Source organism: Gymnoscopelus braueri (assembly GCF_963280865.1).
Source record: "Gymnoscopelus braueri genome assembly, chromosome: 22".
NCBI classification, from domain to species: domain Eukaryota; kingdom Metazoa; phylum Chordata; class Actinopteri; order Myctophiformes; family Myctophidae; genus Gymnoscopelus; species Gymnoscopelus braueri.
The window spans coordinates 10,938,847-10,954,731 of NC_137624.1; the positions used below are offsets into that span (position 1 = coordinate 10,938,847).

General features: G+C 40.7%; 1 protein-coding gene across 1 annotated transcript; it reads left to right on the plus strand.

Moving 5' to 3' along the window:
* Positions 1–461: 461 nt before the first annotated feature.
* LOC308078821 (uncharacterized protein) lies at positions 462–14,956 on the plus strand (the record flags this gene model as incomplete). The annotated part of the gene is made up of 21 exons (XM_080420168.1): positions 462–480; positions 1,659–1,812; positions 2,606–2,716; positions 3,216–3,400; positions 3,773–4,201; positions 4,561–4,606; positions 5,082–5,130; positions 5,318–5,396; positions 5,643–5,670; positions 5,907–5,943; positions 6,340–6,471; positions 7,628–7,737; positions 8,282–8,402; positions 8,510–8,632; positions 9,714–9,805; positions 10,722–10,821; positions 11,228–11,320; positions 12,395–12,442; positions 12,909–12,977; positions 14,214–14,367; positions 14,784–14,956. Exons 2-21 carry the CDS (start codon positions 1,676–1,678, stop codon positions 14,954–14,956), a joined length of 2,316 nt encoding a protein of 771 aa, XP_080276294.1. The 5' UTR covers positions 462–480; positions 1,659–1,675.
* Positions 14,957–15,885: the final 929 nt, after the last annotated feature.

Genomic DNA, 15,885 nt, shown 5'->3' on the forward strand with positions numbered 1-15,885 from the left:
AACCCCAAAAGTGAGTTAACACTGCCCTCTAGTGCTGAAAAGTATTACAACTTCTCAGTTTTACATAGCCTGGGCAGGGACATTACTCAAGAAAAAAACGTTTTTAACGTTTTTTAAACATTATTGTGCAGAATGTCCCGTTACACAAGGTATCATGTGCATAAAATCTTTTGAAAATAGCAGATCTACAAGCTCACAACGCCTTGCATAACTCTCCTCTACATATGTGATTAAAAGGAACACCACCAGCTCAGCTGTCACAAAGTGGTCATCCATATCAGCCAATGGGGGGGCGAGGTTTTCGTGTGACGCCACCCTATGGAGCCTTGCGATTGGCTGCTGGATGTAATTTATAGAGAGTTGAACGTGTGCACTGAAGCGGCTAGTTTATTTGAGAGGCTGAGAGCAGGAGATAGACGGACATAGACTTAAACATACATTTAAACATACATTTAATCAACTTCAAGGTTTCCCATTCAGGTAACGTCATGTTTTATTTACCTTTACGCTAAACATTGTAGCTGTGATCTTGTAGATCTGCTAAAACTCCCCCTAAGCATGGGGTTTTTAGCCCTGAAACAAGTCATATCATGACGCAACTTGTACCTGGTTTTGCCACTCCATTTACAACCCGTACATCTACATAAACGTTCAGGTTTCAAATATAAAGTGCTGACCCCACGGTTATGGATGTAACGAGTTGAGACACTTGAGTCTATGTACCCGTATCTTTCGTATTGTTCAATAAAAAGCATTTTAATCCGATCGGCGGCCATTTTCTCATATACTTTCAACTACGCGACACTATCGGTTGGTGGGTGTATTGCACTCTAATGCATTATAACTCTATGAGAAAATGGCCACCGATCGGATTAACATGCTTTTTTATTGAACAATACGGAGGATACGGGTACTGAGACCCCAGCGTTTCAACTTGTTACATCCATAGCCGGTGGGTCAGCACTTTATATTTGAATGGAGACCGTTCCAAAACCAGGTACAAGTTGCGCCATGGCGCTCGTGACAGACGAGCGTCATGTGAACCATGGCTAGAGTGGTAACTGTCGATGGAGAAACGTTTGTAGGTAAATAAAACCAAGTGATAAATGTTAAAATGTGTTTTATACTTAGTGTTTGGCTGGTTGCAACCGTTAGTGGAAAAACTAAAGACTTTATAGTTCCGTCACATTATTAATGGATGTGTTGGCTTTACATTATACATTGATAATGATGTGTTGTGTTGTATTCTACAGCTACACTAATGGGTGTGTTGGCTTTAGATATGATGACAGTATTGTCAAAGCACATGGACATGCCTAAATGATCAAATTCAGGTCTGATTATGATGTGATGTTCAAATCATGTATAGCGGTACTTTGCATTAAGACCATTTTCCAAATTATTTTTTATTATTTGAAAAATGGCCAATTTAACATGATGTGCCCACCCTATGTATCCAGAGTGCTTGTACTGTAATATTATGACATTACCTGCTGTTTCTACACTGCTGTAGCTTCAGAAAACGAAGGGTTTCATCCCCTTTTAAGCCCTATATTCAAAAGTGTTCAGTAGCAGATATTTTTTGAATATAGCCAAAGTATAAAATTTGGTTAAAAGGACACCGATGCTTTCCCAGTTTTAATGTTCCTTGTTTTTAGGCTGCGCTGCATCCATCATGGCCTTCCTGGAAGCCACTCAGACCATCTCCAAGATGATGATCCAGAGGCTGGACGACTTTGTATCCGAGATCGACAACGTCCACATGGTCTGGCTGAGGGAGATCGAGCAGGAGGCCTACCGCATGTTCTCTGGGTAGGGTTTTAAACCCTTTTGGGGTCCTATTTATTAGTACAAGAAATAAAGTTGATCGTTTTTTTTTAAAGGTGCTGTTGTAACTGCTGTGATTTTGGTCAAATGAATGGCTCCATGAGTCTGATGGTAGTTATTCAATTCAAAGTGGCTTTATTGGCAACAATGAGAACATGGGTTTACATTGCCAGCTACTCATTGCTATAGTGTTTGTTCAATAACGGGGGTCTCTCTCCCTGTTCAATAACGGGGGACTCTCTCCCTGTTCAATTACAGGGGTCTCTCTCCCTGTTCAATAACAGGCGTCTCTTTAGTCAACTGAAAATTAAAGTTTCAGGCAAGATAACTGGTACGGATACAATAAGCCAGTGAAATTGAAAGTGAGGAAAAAAAGGCAAGGAGACCCCCGTTACTGAACACACTATAATAATTACTATCAGAATATAGAGATGAATACAAAATGTCAGTTAGGCTACAGAACCTTATCACTTGATCATACTACAGCGTCACACAAAAGTGGCAGATCCACAAGCACGAAACGTGGTGCGACTTGACACGTTTAGCTTGAGCTTGTAGATCTGCTACTTTTGAATCCTGAAAAGGACATGAGGTTTCCACCAGAGAGACTATATGATCTATATGCACGCAGGTATAGGGACATTATTTTGTTTTACACTTAGTTAAGGATTTGGAAGGCCTTTTTCTAAATCTGCTTCAGGTCTAAATGGGTTAATAATACAGTGAGCAAATCCAACACTGAGCTACAGTTGATGCTACTGGTCTTTCTTTATTCCAGTGAATCCAGTACTGAGCCAGAGCTAATGCCAAAAACACCATCCCAGAAAAGACGCCCTCGTAAGAAGCGGATCTCTCTGGCACTTCAAGAGGAGGCTCGAACCAGGAGGAGGTTAGTTGCTTACGTTGGCATGGATTAAAGTTGTCGGTCGCCTTCATTTGGATTCCATTGAAGTCGGACTTATTTGAAAGCATGTTGCACAATGAAAATGGCCGATCTACAAGCTCTCAATTGGTGGCGAGAGCTTGTAGATGGGCTATTTTTGGTTATTTTAAGATTGGAGCATTTGAAGTGGTCAAACTGGCAATATGTTATTAAGTGTCATCCATAAAATCTTAATGCTCTCGGGTATTTTGTATAAAAGCAAAGGTTTACATATTGTGGTGTTTGGAATCAGCGCTAGTGTGGAGCGCTCCTCTCATTCTGTTTCATAAATCACACATTAGGACTTGGACATACAAAAATATTCAGTCGTGACATTTTATTTTGCTTTAATCCATGCGTCAGAGCCTACACTCCTTTTTATTAACTTGTATAAATACATTGTGTGTGAGCTCGGTCTGAAATGTGCTGGAACATTATAAAGTCTTAAAAAAAAAAATCTTTGTAGGTTTTCGACGGGGAGGCGCAGCAACCTGGCTGCCTACACTGTGAAGAAGCTGGACCAGGTCTTTGAGGAGGTGACGGAGCCCCAGCCTGCCACCACCTCTGTGGAGGTAGCGGTCGGCGAGGATCAGCCGCCTCAGGGCAGCGTGGTCAAAACGGAGCCTGTAGAGCAGGACACTGACATGAACGGTAGGTTCGCTTTATAAATTTATATTTAAAGATTGCACACATTTTCACGATTTTCAAACAAAAAGCAGATCTACAAGCTCATAGCGCGGCAGCTTGGATAGCCAACGCTAAAATCATTTCTTTTAATTTTATTTGGGAGGTACCAGATCATGGCTACTCCCTCTAGTGGGTGTCACCCACTTTGGAGAAGTGGTTAGCTATGAGGGTATTTAGGGCACTGTCCCTTGACTAAAGGGACGGTGTCCTTCTGTCTTAAATGCCAATCCTGATCGCAGTTAATGGTGGTGGTGGTGACGGCCCTAGTGAAAGTGAACGCTTCACGATGGTGGTGACAGCCCTAGTAAACGCTTCCTCTCCACGTTCTCCCCACAGAGCATCGTCCATGTCGGGTGTCCAGCGCGCTGCCCAAAGCCATGGTGAGGATCTCTGCTGTTGACCGGCGCTCTGCCGAGGCAGCCAGGCCTCCACAGCTGGTGGCTGTTGAGCCACAGCCCTCCCCCGGCCGTACGGACACCAACGTGGCCTCCCCCGGCCGTACGGCCACCAACGCGGCCTCCCCCGGCCGTACGGCCACCAACGTGGCCTCCCCCGACCATACGGCCACCAACGTGGCCTCCCCCGGCCATACGGCCACCAACGTGGCCATAGCGGGAACGCCCACCAGGCCGCGGGTCTCCCTGATGCTGCGGCACTCGGCAGCTGGCCTGCGTCACAGCCAGACCCGGGAGTCTGTCCGCAGAGCCTCCCGGAGGTCACTGCTGAAGAAGGTCAAGGCTCACGCCTCCAACTCTGTCGGCGATGGTAAGTGTTCAGTAACTCAAATGTAGTGGTATGAATGTTCAGTAACTCAAATGTAGTGGTAAGTGTAGCTTTATTGTCGTATCACAGGTTTACAGAAGTAAAAAATTAAATGTTTTTGTGGGGTAAGGGATCAAAACAAACAAATCTACATATTTACACATAGTACCTGAGATAAGATCTAAAGGTGCGTGAGCAGATACTATACTGTATAGTATACTGTACATAATATGCGAGGAAAACGGCCAAAAAAATTACAATGGTCCTTTTCAGCCACAGATGCTTTCCAACACCGCCATCGGTTTGGCGTGTTGGACCTTTTAGGTTGTATGGTGAATTCAATTGTTTTCTTTACATTGTAGAAGACACTTGTGCAGAAATGGAAGAAGAGGATGAACAACAACCAGAGTGAGTCTTTTTCTAAAGGTGTGATGTTGAACAGCAAGAGGGACCTGTCTCAAATTATCTCTGCTATATATTGCTAATCGTCTATGGCATTGGTTCTCAAAGTACGGTCCAGGGGTCCCCCGTTCTAATGATTGTGATGCTATTTGAACTAATTTAGCTGGGGACCCTAGCTAAATTAGTTAATATAGCATCACAATCATTTTAACCATATGTTATACTTGTATATCTATTGTTTTTAATAGCCAAAGACAAGCTCGTATTGAAATTTATAATATACATTTCTAAACTGAATTTTGTGCCTTAACTCTTTTGGGTACCTAGCACAAGTATTTTCAGAAGTGGGTCCGCGGACAAATGCATATCATTTTGGGGATTCTTGGCGTGAAAACCACTGGACTCTCGGTCTTTGTGTTCTAAGATGAAAATCTGAACTTTTTTTAATGTTCCTAAAGCTTTGCAAACATTTGTCTTTCAGGAAACAGTCGGAAGCTGAGGAGGCCTTCGCTGACACTGAGCAACAAGAGGTCTGTTTATGACCAGAACATTAAATTATTATAATATTAATGTCTATTGGCATTACATTATACATTTTATCGTCTATAGACTTTGCATAATTATCTTAATTACATTTTGTTTGTCTGCGAGAGTAGTGTAGTGTAACGACAAGATGTTTGCTAACTGAGTTTGTTTGTTTTTTCTTTCTTGTGGCAGCAGGTGTCTGCCAGTGGCAGCAGTAACGGAGTGACTCGGGCCAGTAGTCGCTCTGCTGGGAGCTCAAGATCCAACACAGGTAAGACTTGAGGTGGGGGTGTTGGCATCTAAATTACCCAAATGGGAAAAATGCATGCATTTAATTCAGTGTGACCAGAAGCGGGGATGAGTCATATCCCCACTGGACATAAAAACTATTGACCAGAGGGGGGCAGCAGATCTCCACAAATCCAACTCTAGGAGTCTCATGTCTTTCTTATTGAGTGTCTGATAAAGCACTTGTGATGTATTGTACTCAATGATTAATTTATATTTCTGTTTGCAGATAAACCAGTTGTACAGTCACCTGTGAGGTAAGTACTGCTCTTGATTTATGTGTTCAAACTGATGGCTTTTGTTTAGTCAATTCGTGATATTTGCTAAACACGAGTCAAACTGTATTATTTAATGTATTTTAATCGTCAAACAGGTTAACATGGTGTCTAAAACGTGTATATGTCAATCTACATGTCAAATAACATATGATTTATGCTCAATATGAGCAGATGAATCTTGGATTGTATTTTCATTTAAACTTACTCTTCTCCAGATCTACCAGGAGTTCCAAACGAAAGGCCGAGACTGTGGTAAGATGAGTGTTTTATTGTTAAATGACTGTTGACATATCGGTGGATTTTAAAATAATAATTTGGGGGTCCTTGGCTCAAAAGTTTGAGAACTACTGAATTAGAAGGCATTTGTAGAATTGGCCTCAGGTGTTAATGGGTTAATATAATCCATGTATGATGTATGTACGCTCAAGTACGTATGTGACGTCGTGATCTAAGATTTGTAAACTTCTAATTATAGAAGTGCCACCAACAAATGCTTGCATATTAATAGGCTTTCGAGGCCCAACTGTTCATTACAGACACGCAATGGCACGCAGTAGACTACTAGAGAATAAGCCAAGTTATGTGATCCAACATGAGGGGTGATAAATGCAAACAAAATAAAGTTGGTGTCATGTTTTTCTTTTCCAGTTGAGGCCCAACATGAAGACGTTCCTCCAGACTGTCCACAGGAACCAGATGTTGATGACTCCAAACTCTCTGGGTCGCACAGCAGTCAAGTCCTTCATTAAACACGCCACTCCTCTGAAGGTGGACACAGTGGTACGTCAACATACCTTACTGTCGCACACTACTGTGTAGTTATTATGGCTACTGTTAGGATTCTGCTTATCAAGTCCAGTTCTTGGCACACAGTTACTGTCAGTGGCCTCGGCTCAGCAACTAGAGTGAATGTTTTTTTTTTTTTTTTTGACAGGACTGTATAAGATGCCTGGGTTTCTTAAATCTGATCTTTAGGACTGACCGTCAGACAATCAGTGTTAAGTCTGCTCTCTAAGACCGACCATTGGTAGAACTTTGAATGTTGGTGAGGTAGTGTGTTGTAGTCCCGATGTATAACTATGAATGCTGGGTAATGTAGTGTTGTAGTCCAGAGGTAGAAGTATCAATGTTGGCTAGTGTTGTAGTCCAGAGGTAGAACTATGACTGCTGGGTAATGTAGTGTTGTAGTCCAGAGGTAGAAGTATCAATGTTGGCTAGTGTTGTAGTCCAGAGGTAGAACTCTGACTGCTGGGTAATGTAGTATGCGTTGTCTCCTCTCCAGCAGACGGGGGGTGTTGTGGTAAGTGATGTCACAACGTTGTTTCCATAACGACTCATTAGACAACTGCTCTCATTGGTTCACTACTTCCTAGTGGTGTGTGTGGTGTTGCAACAACTATTTAGTTTACACCAGGGCTGTCAAACTCTTTTTATTGTGATCTGGTGTTACAACAACTGACAGTCCAGGCTGTCAAGCTCTTTTTAGGACACAGTTGTGCACGCTATTTAACTATTAACCTTGTTTTGCACCATTTACCGGTAATGGGATATTTCACTTTCACTTGGGGTCATTTTAACATCCATTTAGGCTTTTGTGTCCCGTACAGTTTTACGTTGCTAGAGTCAGTATTTAGATAATTGCAATGCATTTTATCACACACGCCGCCTTCCTGTACAAACCCATTATAACTGGTAACTGATATTGTCCTTCTTATTGTCCTTTATATCTACCTGGGAAGCTGGGAGTTGCTACAGTGTTACTAAAACTTGTTCCACACCAATGATGCACAATGCAACCACAAAAACCGTTGCAATTCAGCAATTTATCTCTGAAACGCATTGCAACAGTTTGGTTTCAATGTGAATCGTTGGTAAAGGACTGGGCTTAATGGCCTCCGGATGGATTGAACTGCAGTACATTTGTTTCTCTTTTTAGGCAAAAGAACGTCACAAGCTGGAAGCGCTCAAGAAGAAGCAGGAGCAGGAAGAAGAGAGGATGAAGAAAATAGAGGACGAGAAGAAGAAGAAACAGGAGGAACTGAAAAGGTACAAAATGTGTCAATAAATGGTTTTAATCTGGTTTCACCCATTTAGACCGGTTACACCTTATACGTTAGACCTTTAAATCCGGAAACGCCTGTCATTTTAGTTGTTTCCATGTATAGCAACATGACTTATTTTGATTTTATGAATTTTTTTTTTTTTTTTCTGAACTTGGGTTAAGATTTAGAAGATGTTTAGAATCTGCCTCAGGTCTAAATGGGTTCACTTTATAACTCAGTGTTCAGGTGGGTTTGGTACAGTCTAACACAGCTCAGTATGTGGGTTGCGCCCCTGTTTCATCCTTAATGATCAAATAAGTTGTTTGGCAGAGAAGATTGTCTTTTTTTTTTTTCATGGGCTCAATCCACACTCAGTCGTGCTGCTCATCCCACAAATGCATGTTTCTTACAAATGGAAAGCCTGTTTTATTTCCCTTTAAATGGTGCCCCAACGGTATAAAAGTTATTGCCACGAAGCGTTGATTCACCAAACACACATATGACACCGATGTCTTTGTTTTACTCATGTTCTACCTTGATGTTTGTAGGAAGAGGGAGGAGAGGCTGAGGAAAGCGGTGGAAGCCAGAGACAAAAAAGAGCAGAAGGAGGAAGAGAAGAAGAAAAAGATGGCACAGAAACAAGCTCAGGTGGAGGAGAAGAACGATAAGGTGACTAACTCCTTATTTCCTTCCTGGCAACGTTTTCCTTTGTTTTTAAAAGTGAAAATCCACCTCAATTACTCATTTCATTGACTCATATTTGTTTGCGTTTCCAGCTTCGTGTTGAGCGCTTGGCAGAGGAGAAGCTGAAGAAACAGCTGGCGTTGAAACATCAGGAGGAGATTGACAGCAGGAGGAAAGTAGAAGAGGAGACGAGACTGAAGAGGCTTCAACTGGCTGTAAGTTCACTGCAGCTCACCTGACATTTAGAAATGCCATTTTGTTCATTTTAGTGTCCAAATCAGTTCCATGAACACTTTAATTTGTAATATTTGCTAATCATTGCTTATTGATTACTGTTACCGACAATAAGTCTCCCCGACCTACTTGCTTACTGTAACTTATTCATTAAAATGAATCGGTTGGGAAGTCTTCAGTCACATAGAACATCTCAGTCTCATCAACAAAATAATTGATAGTTTACTGCAGTGTGTGTGTCTCTCCCCATAGAAGCCAGAATGTCTTCTAAATGGAAGGTTGCACAGTGAAAATAGCCATCTACAAGCTCTCAATGCTGTAGACCGGCTATTTTCGGTTAAGATTGGAGCATTTGAAATGGTCAAACTAGCAATATGTTCAGAAGCATCTTCCCTAATGGTATAAAACCCTAATGGTTTTATATTTCAGAAATAAAAAGTTAAAGCCTCAGTCTGTGTTTTTTTTTTCTTCACCTGGTTGGCAGTATGTAGAACCGCAGGAACAATATTACTGTATTTGGCCGCCGACCTCCATCTCCAGGGACCCCCAGAAGCAAAAAAATTAGTTAAAAATGTTCGCTTTAAACAATATATATTCAAAGGTTTGCACACATTTTCACGATAAAAAAAAAATAGCAGATATACAAGCTCGCAGCGCGGCACTCGGTGCTATGAGCTTGTATATCTGCTATTTGTAAAATTATGCTTTTTAGCTCAAATCAAAAAGTGACACGGATGCATTCCAGGTCTTAATGGGTTAATCCATGACTATGTAAAGCGCGTTGCATAACGGTGCTATACACGAATCCACAGAGCGCTTCCCTGTAGGTATGGCACCGCCCCCTTTAGGTAGGCCGCCATTACTGCTGTGTCAATATCAGTCAGCTGCTACTACGCTGATATTGACACCGCAGTAATGGCGGCGCTACCTAAAGGGGGCGGCGCCATACCTACAGGGAAGCGCTCTGTGGATTCGTGTATATAAATGTATCATTTAGGTTTTTGTATATAAATGTACAATTTAGCTTAAGGTTTTGTACATTCTCTCCCAATTTCTCCTCAGGAGGAGGAGAAACGTCAGCAGGCCAAGAGGAGAGCGGAGGAGGAGGCGCTCAGAGCTCAGGAGGTGAAGAAGGAACGGGAGAGAGCTGAACGGTACAAACTGCACCTTCACACTTTAACTGAACGGTACAAATTGCACCCGGAACACACTTTATGGTCCTGGCTAAGTATATATTTATTTTTGATTCAATACTTAGTCAAAAATGTAAACCGCATGTGGTACACGGTACAATCAGACATTAAGGCTAAATTGTGGATCTGCTACACTCGTGTGACGCTGTAGTATGATCAAGTAGGGCGTTAGTTTACAAAAACTGTAGACTATTGAGAAAGGGGTTCCTGACACAAACGATATGATGTTTGGGCTGTACTTAACGACTACATTTGTGGTTCAGTACTAAAGATAATGTGACGGTTAATTAACTACTATAATAATGCAGTTACTTGACTACATTACTTAAAGGTAGGGTAAGTGATTTGCTTTGGTTAAAATAAGTGTTAAATAGCTCTATATTCTGATAGTACTCATTGCTATAGAGTGTTTGTTCAGTAAAAGGAGTCTCCTTGTCTCTCCAGCTCTTTATAAAACAGAAAATGCATTTTCGTTTCAGTTTCATTTCCAATTGTATCCAACCAGGACAGAACTCAATCAGGATACAGATTAAACAAGTGATATCGGAAGTGATGACACTAAGAAATGAGCAGACAAAATTGGATCTGGAACACTATACAAATTAAGCTTAAAAATGGGTACTTTCTCCTGATTGGCTGAGATTTTGACACCTACCGAAAAATGTATTTTCTGTTTATTAAAGAGCTGGAGAGACAGTGAGACTCCTGTTACTGAAAAAACACTCTATAGCAATGATTACTATCAGAATATAGTATTTTTACTTTTTAACAAAATACTTTTTTGTTTTAACCAAAAAATATCACTTACCCTACCTAACTACTGTGATGTGTAGTAGTGCTGCTACTAGTTGGTTAAAGTGGTATCGTTTGTCCTCAGGGAGAGGGCAGAAGCTCTTCAGAGGGAAGTGGAGAAACCTGCCAGAGAGCAGGAGAGGAAGGAGGCTGAGGAAAAGGAGCTGGAAGACCAGAGAGAGAAGGTAAACAGACATTTAAACATCAGTGAGGGAAAAAACAAACCAGATCTGTGTTGGTTCTGGAGCTCAACTAAAACTGAACACCAGAAACAAACTATTGACCACATGTACCCTAGTGTCCCTGTTATGGACACGTCATTCTGTGAAAATGGCTGATTTAAAAGCTCATGTGCCGTGACCGTGTGAGCTTATAGATCTGAGACTTTAACTACTTTCAACCTGCCGTCCCTGTTTTGGGCATGTCTTGTTTAAATTGATCTACAACGCACTGTGGTGTGCTGAGCTTTTAGATCAGCTATTTTTGCGCGACACTGTCAAAGTATAAAATGGGACATTCATTTAAGGGAAAACATGAAATCTGGCAGACAGTGATGATATGACTGTTATTAACGCTCATCTACTGCTCTAGGAAGAGCAGCAGAGGTTGGCTGATGAAGAGCGGGCGGCTCAAGAAGAGAGGGCTGCTAAACAGAGACTGGCTGAAGCAGCAGCTAAGATGCAGGTTAGTTTGCAGAGAATTTCTGACTTTGAGTTACAAATGTTCGCTTTAAAAATGTATATATTCAAAGATTTGCACAAATGTTCTCGATTTCTCAAAAATAGCAGATCTACAAGCTTGTAGCGCGGCACCGCGCTATGAGCTTGTATATCTGCTATTTTTGAATAGCCAAAGTGTAAAATAATGCTTTTTAGCTCAAATAAAAAAATGACACAGATGCGTCCCAGGTCTTAATCTGATGAGGTGATCAGACATGTTACTTCAGATGATGAGTGTGAAGGACATTTATCTGTAAGACAGTCTTTGCCTGCATTAAATGTAACTGAGCTAGGTCATTAAATGTTGGATGTGACCTGAGCAATGACTTGTCTTCTTGGATTGCTTGATTCTTAACACTGTAACCTGAAGGTTAAGACTCACGATGTGATTTACTCCCAGTACCTTCTGTCGGATTGTAATCCCAGAGCTAAATGCATGGAAACGTGGATAGAACTAAAAACATAAGTCTATTAGGATCACGATAGCAAATAGAATGAGGAACATTGAATGTATATACCGTACTTTATTGTCCAAGCAAAGTAGAAAAGATGACAGATAATGGATTATGATTTAATTTGTAGATCATCAGCTGTGAAACATGTTTGTCTTTTTAAAGGACATAATGGAATAACTGTGAACATGTGCTAATATCAAGTCTAAATGTATAATCTGCTCATACATTATGTAAACCCAATCTGGATGCAGTCAAAGATTTTATCTTGCTATAAGGAAACCTTTTGAAAGATATTAAAATGTATAACCATTTAAGAAACCTGGCTTTTGATCAAAACATTTTATTTTATTGGGACTTGATTGAAACTAATCAAAAAGATGTGGAATTGATCAAATGCACACGTTGGAAGCAAATGTTTTTCACTTTTAAGGGTCACTATAAAATGTGGTCACAACTTGTTGCAATTCTTTTTGTAAATGCAGCGTTCCTTTTGATGCTAGAAGATGATAAAGTATTCATATTTCTTAATCATTTTTAATATATTTACCATGTAATATTTAGGTTCATATTTGTGTTTCCTCCAGCAGCCTTTAGGACAGTCTGCAGGCCTCAACATGACTATGGATGTGGAGGTAAAAAAAAAAAAACATTTCTAAAGTTATTTTTTACAGTTTATGTGGAGGTAATCATCCACAGAACCTCTACTTTATAACATTTATTTTTGGGGCATTTTCAAGCCTTTATTTGATGGAGCGTTAAACAGGAAATGGCAGCGGGGAGAGAGGAAGGACACACCAAGGGCCTCGGTTTGGAATTGAACCCGGACTGTCTGAGCAACAATTGAGCCTGTTCATGTACTGTTATGATTTAACAACTTTCAACTATTGGAATTAGTCCTTCGTTCCATCTTTCATGGACAATACTATGATTATTAGCACAGACAAGTCTTTATCTAATTGGTGTGATTGTAACGAGCTGCTCTGCTGTAAAGAGATAAACATTCACTTGTTTATGGCAAATAGTTTTTTTTAAATGTAATGCGTCCTTGGGTTCATGAAAGGCACTATATAAATTCAAGCTATTATTGTGTTTGTTCAGACTTCCATCATGAAGAGTCCCACAGGGAAGGACAGACCTGCTGGACTCAACATTACCATGGATCTTGAGGTAACACACACGTGCATTCTTTGGCATATACATTACAACAGAACATATCTTATCTAATTGGTGTAATTTTAACTAGTAACAGCTGCAGAGGCATAAAAAGCTCGATGGTAGCAGAGTGCTTCTGACCCTCTTAGTGGTTGTATAAATTCAGGATAAACCAGTTTTTAATAATACATTCACTAGAAGAATAACTTCTACAAGAAAGCAATCCCCGTCGGTACAAACCAGGAAGTTGTTGTGCAAATTAATGTAAAGTTAACGATCAGAGTCAAATCAAGTGCGTCACAGTATCTGTCTTCTAAAGTTTTTTGTAAAAGCTTTGCGCACACACAGGAGGACAAGGACTCCTCCCGCTCTCTAAGATCAGCTAACACAGGGAAGCTGTCTGAACCTACCCTAAAACACCCTAGACAACGCTCCACACATCCTAGACTCTTCTCCCTTCTGGCTCCCAAACTGTGGAACAAACTCCCCATTGCATTTAGAACTGCAGATTCACTCTCAATTTGCCACCGTAATCTGAAAACATGCCTTCAAGACTTCATCTTAACCGGTAGCACTTGACCTAGTTACAGTATGATGACCATGCAGACTTTGGTCATCATGTTTTTGATACTTAAGGTCATTACACACCTGCGAATATTCGCAAAATTCGGATGCGGTCCGAATAAATAAAAGACGCTTTTTCGCGCCCCGAAATTGATGTGGAAGCTTGCATTGACTTTATAAGGTTTAAAAAAAACAAAACGTATTCGCATGAAAAAGATCGCCCCCGGTGTGTAAGGACCTTTAGGCTTGTTTTTCTTGACCAATGTCAAATGTACATTAACAGGTTATTTAGACAGATGCTAGGTATGTTTACCTGGTATTCTAGTTTCAATGTACAGGTTATTATTTTGATAGTATATTGTTTAGAGTCTTTAGACTGATGCTAGGTTCTTGGTTTACCTGTGATCCTAGATTACTGAGGCACTACGCTGTCTCTGCATTCTATCTGTGTGTTTACATTGTTTATTGCAAGTCACTCTGGATAAGAGTCTGCTAAATGCCTACATTGTCCCCTTACCGTGTCATATGAAAAACGAAATCCTGAATGGTAACGTGAATATTGTAAACCAGATGTAGGCACAGTGATGCTGATGTATTGTAAACAAGACGTAGGCACAGTGATGCTGATACAAGCGTTCCTAGTGTGTTTATGTGCATGCTGATGGCGATCATGTTGTGTTTCTACAGAAGTCTCCACAGACCTACAGCATCACTCCCAAAGGTGCAAACAAGACAGTCAAGTTGACGGGCAACCCTGACGACTATGGGATGGACCAGAACAGTGACGACTCGACGGATGATGAGTCGGCACCACGGAAACCCATTCCATCCTGGGCAGAAGGTGAGTCGAAGTTCCTCACTCCAAATATCTTGTAATGTGAGCGGGGCTTTTCATAGAAGGGTATGAAATGGAAGTTTTAGATTGGTTTGATTATCTGTTGAAGCTCCAATGCTGCATTCACCCTGGCAGATACGAAAGATGTAAAGCAAGCTACAGTACAAAAGATACAAGGCTGCAGATATGCTGTGTAACTTTGTATCAGAAGCTGAAACCAGCTCAACTTATTTGTAACTGTAGCTTTTGCAGCAGCTACAACATCTGATGTATCTTTGTATGTTATTGTGGCTGGCTTCCATTGAAAATGAATGGTAGCCTGTTTACTTTATAGCTGCCAGTGTGAACACAGCATAAAAGCAGTCTAGTGAATTTGGGTCTGTGGTTTAATGTAAAATGCGTTTTCTTTTTCTTTCTCCAAGGTCCCAAGCTGCAGCAGGCTCTCCTCAGAGAGTACTTCAACCCTCCTGACCTCCACGCTCTGTTTGGAACCATCGCACCTCCCAACCTGGAGGAGATCTTCTACACCAAGAAACCTCGGTTCAATAAGAGGACCAGCTCCGCTGTCTGGCACTCTCCTCCAATGGGAAAATAGTTATGGTGGTCCTTTGAAAGTTTGAGAACACGTGTGTGTGTGTGTGTGTGTGTGTATAGGTATAGTGTTTCAGAAGTCTACATACCAGCTCTGACACAAACTCTTTGATGGAACAGATTCCGGTTCCTCTATGTTGGATCTGGTTCGTCTGATTCCTGCGGATCCCAACCTTATGGGAAACTATTTTTAAAAGGTCTCTTTTGCAAAATGTTTATCTCTTAGATTTAGATTTTTTTTGCATTGTTGTAACTTGATTGTGGGGGTTGTCTTTTTAAATGTTCAGATTTTTGGTAAAGATATTGCACTGTATGTATACTTTTGAAATAAAAATGTTGTTTGAATTTTCAGTCAAGTGTTTTACTGTTGAACATGAAACTGACCTATTATACTGATTTGTAAATTAAAGCCCTAGTTCACCACACAGGAGTGTCACACTAAAAGTTGTTCAAATAGCCGATCCACAAGCGCACAAAGGAGTTTTGAGCTAGTAGATCGGCTATTTTTACTACTTTAAAATGATAAATTAACTGTTTGAGACTGTTTTTCAACCCGACAGCGATGATATTTTACTGGGAAATCCTGAGTGTTGGAAGTTTATAAATGTTACTTTGATTTAAACGGTTACTTAGTTGCATTACTGCTTTCTGTGCCGACAGCCTTAATGCTCAGTTGCAATGGTGGAAAGTAACTAAGTACCTTTACTCAAGTACTGTACGTAAGTACACGTTATTTTTACTGGAGATTTTCAATACTTTTACTTAAAGGAGAATTTTGGACTAAAGTTCTTACCTTTTCTATGAAGTTATGATATCTTAGGATGAATGGTACAGTAGAAACATTTAATAACTACACCCCTGAGCCGCCACAGCTCAAAAGGTGCGCGGATAGGCCTTAGGTTAGATCACATATTTTAATAGCTTCTTTTTTTT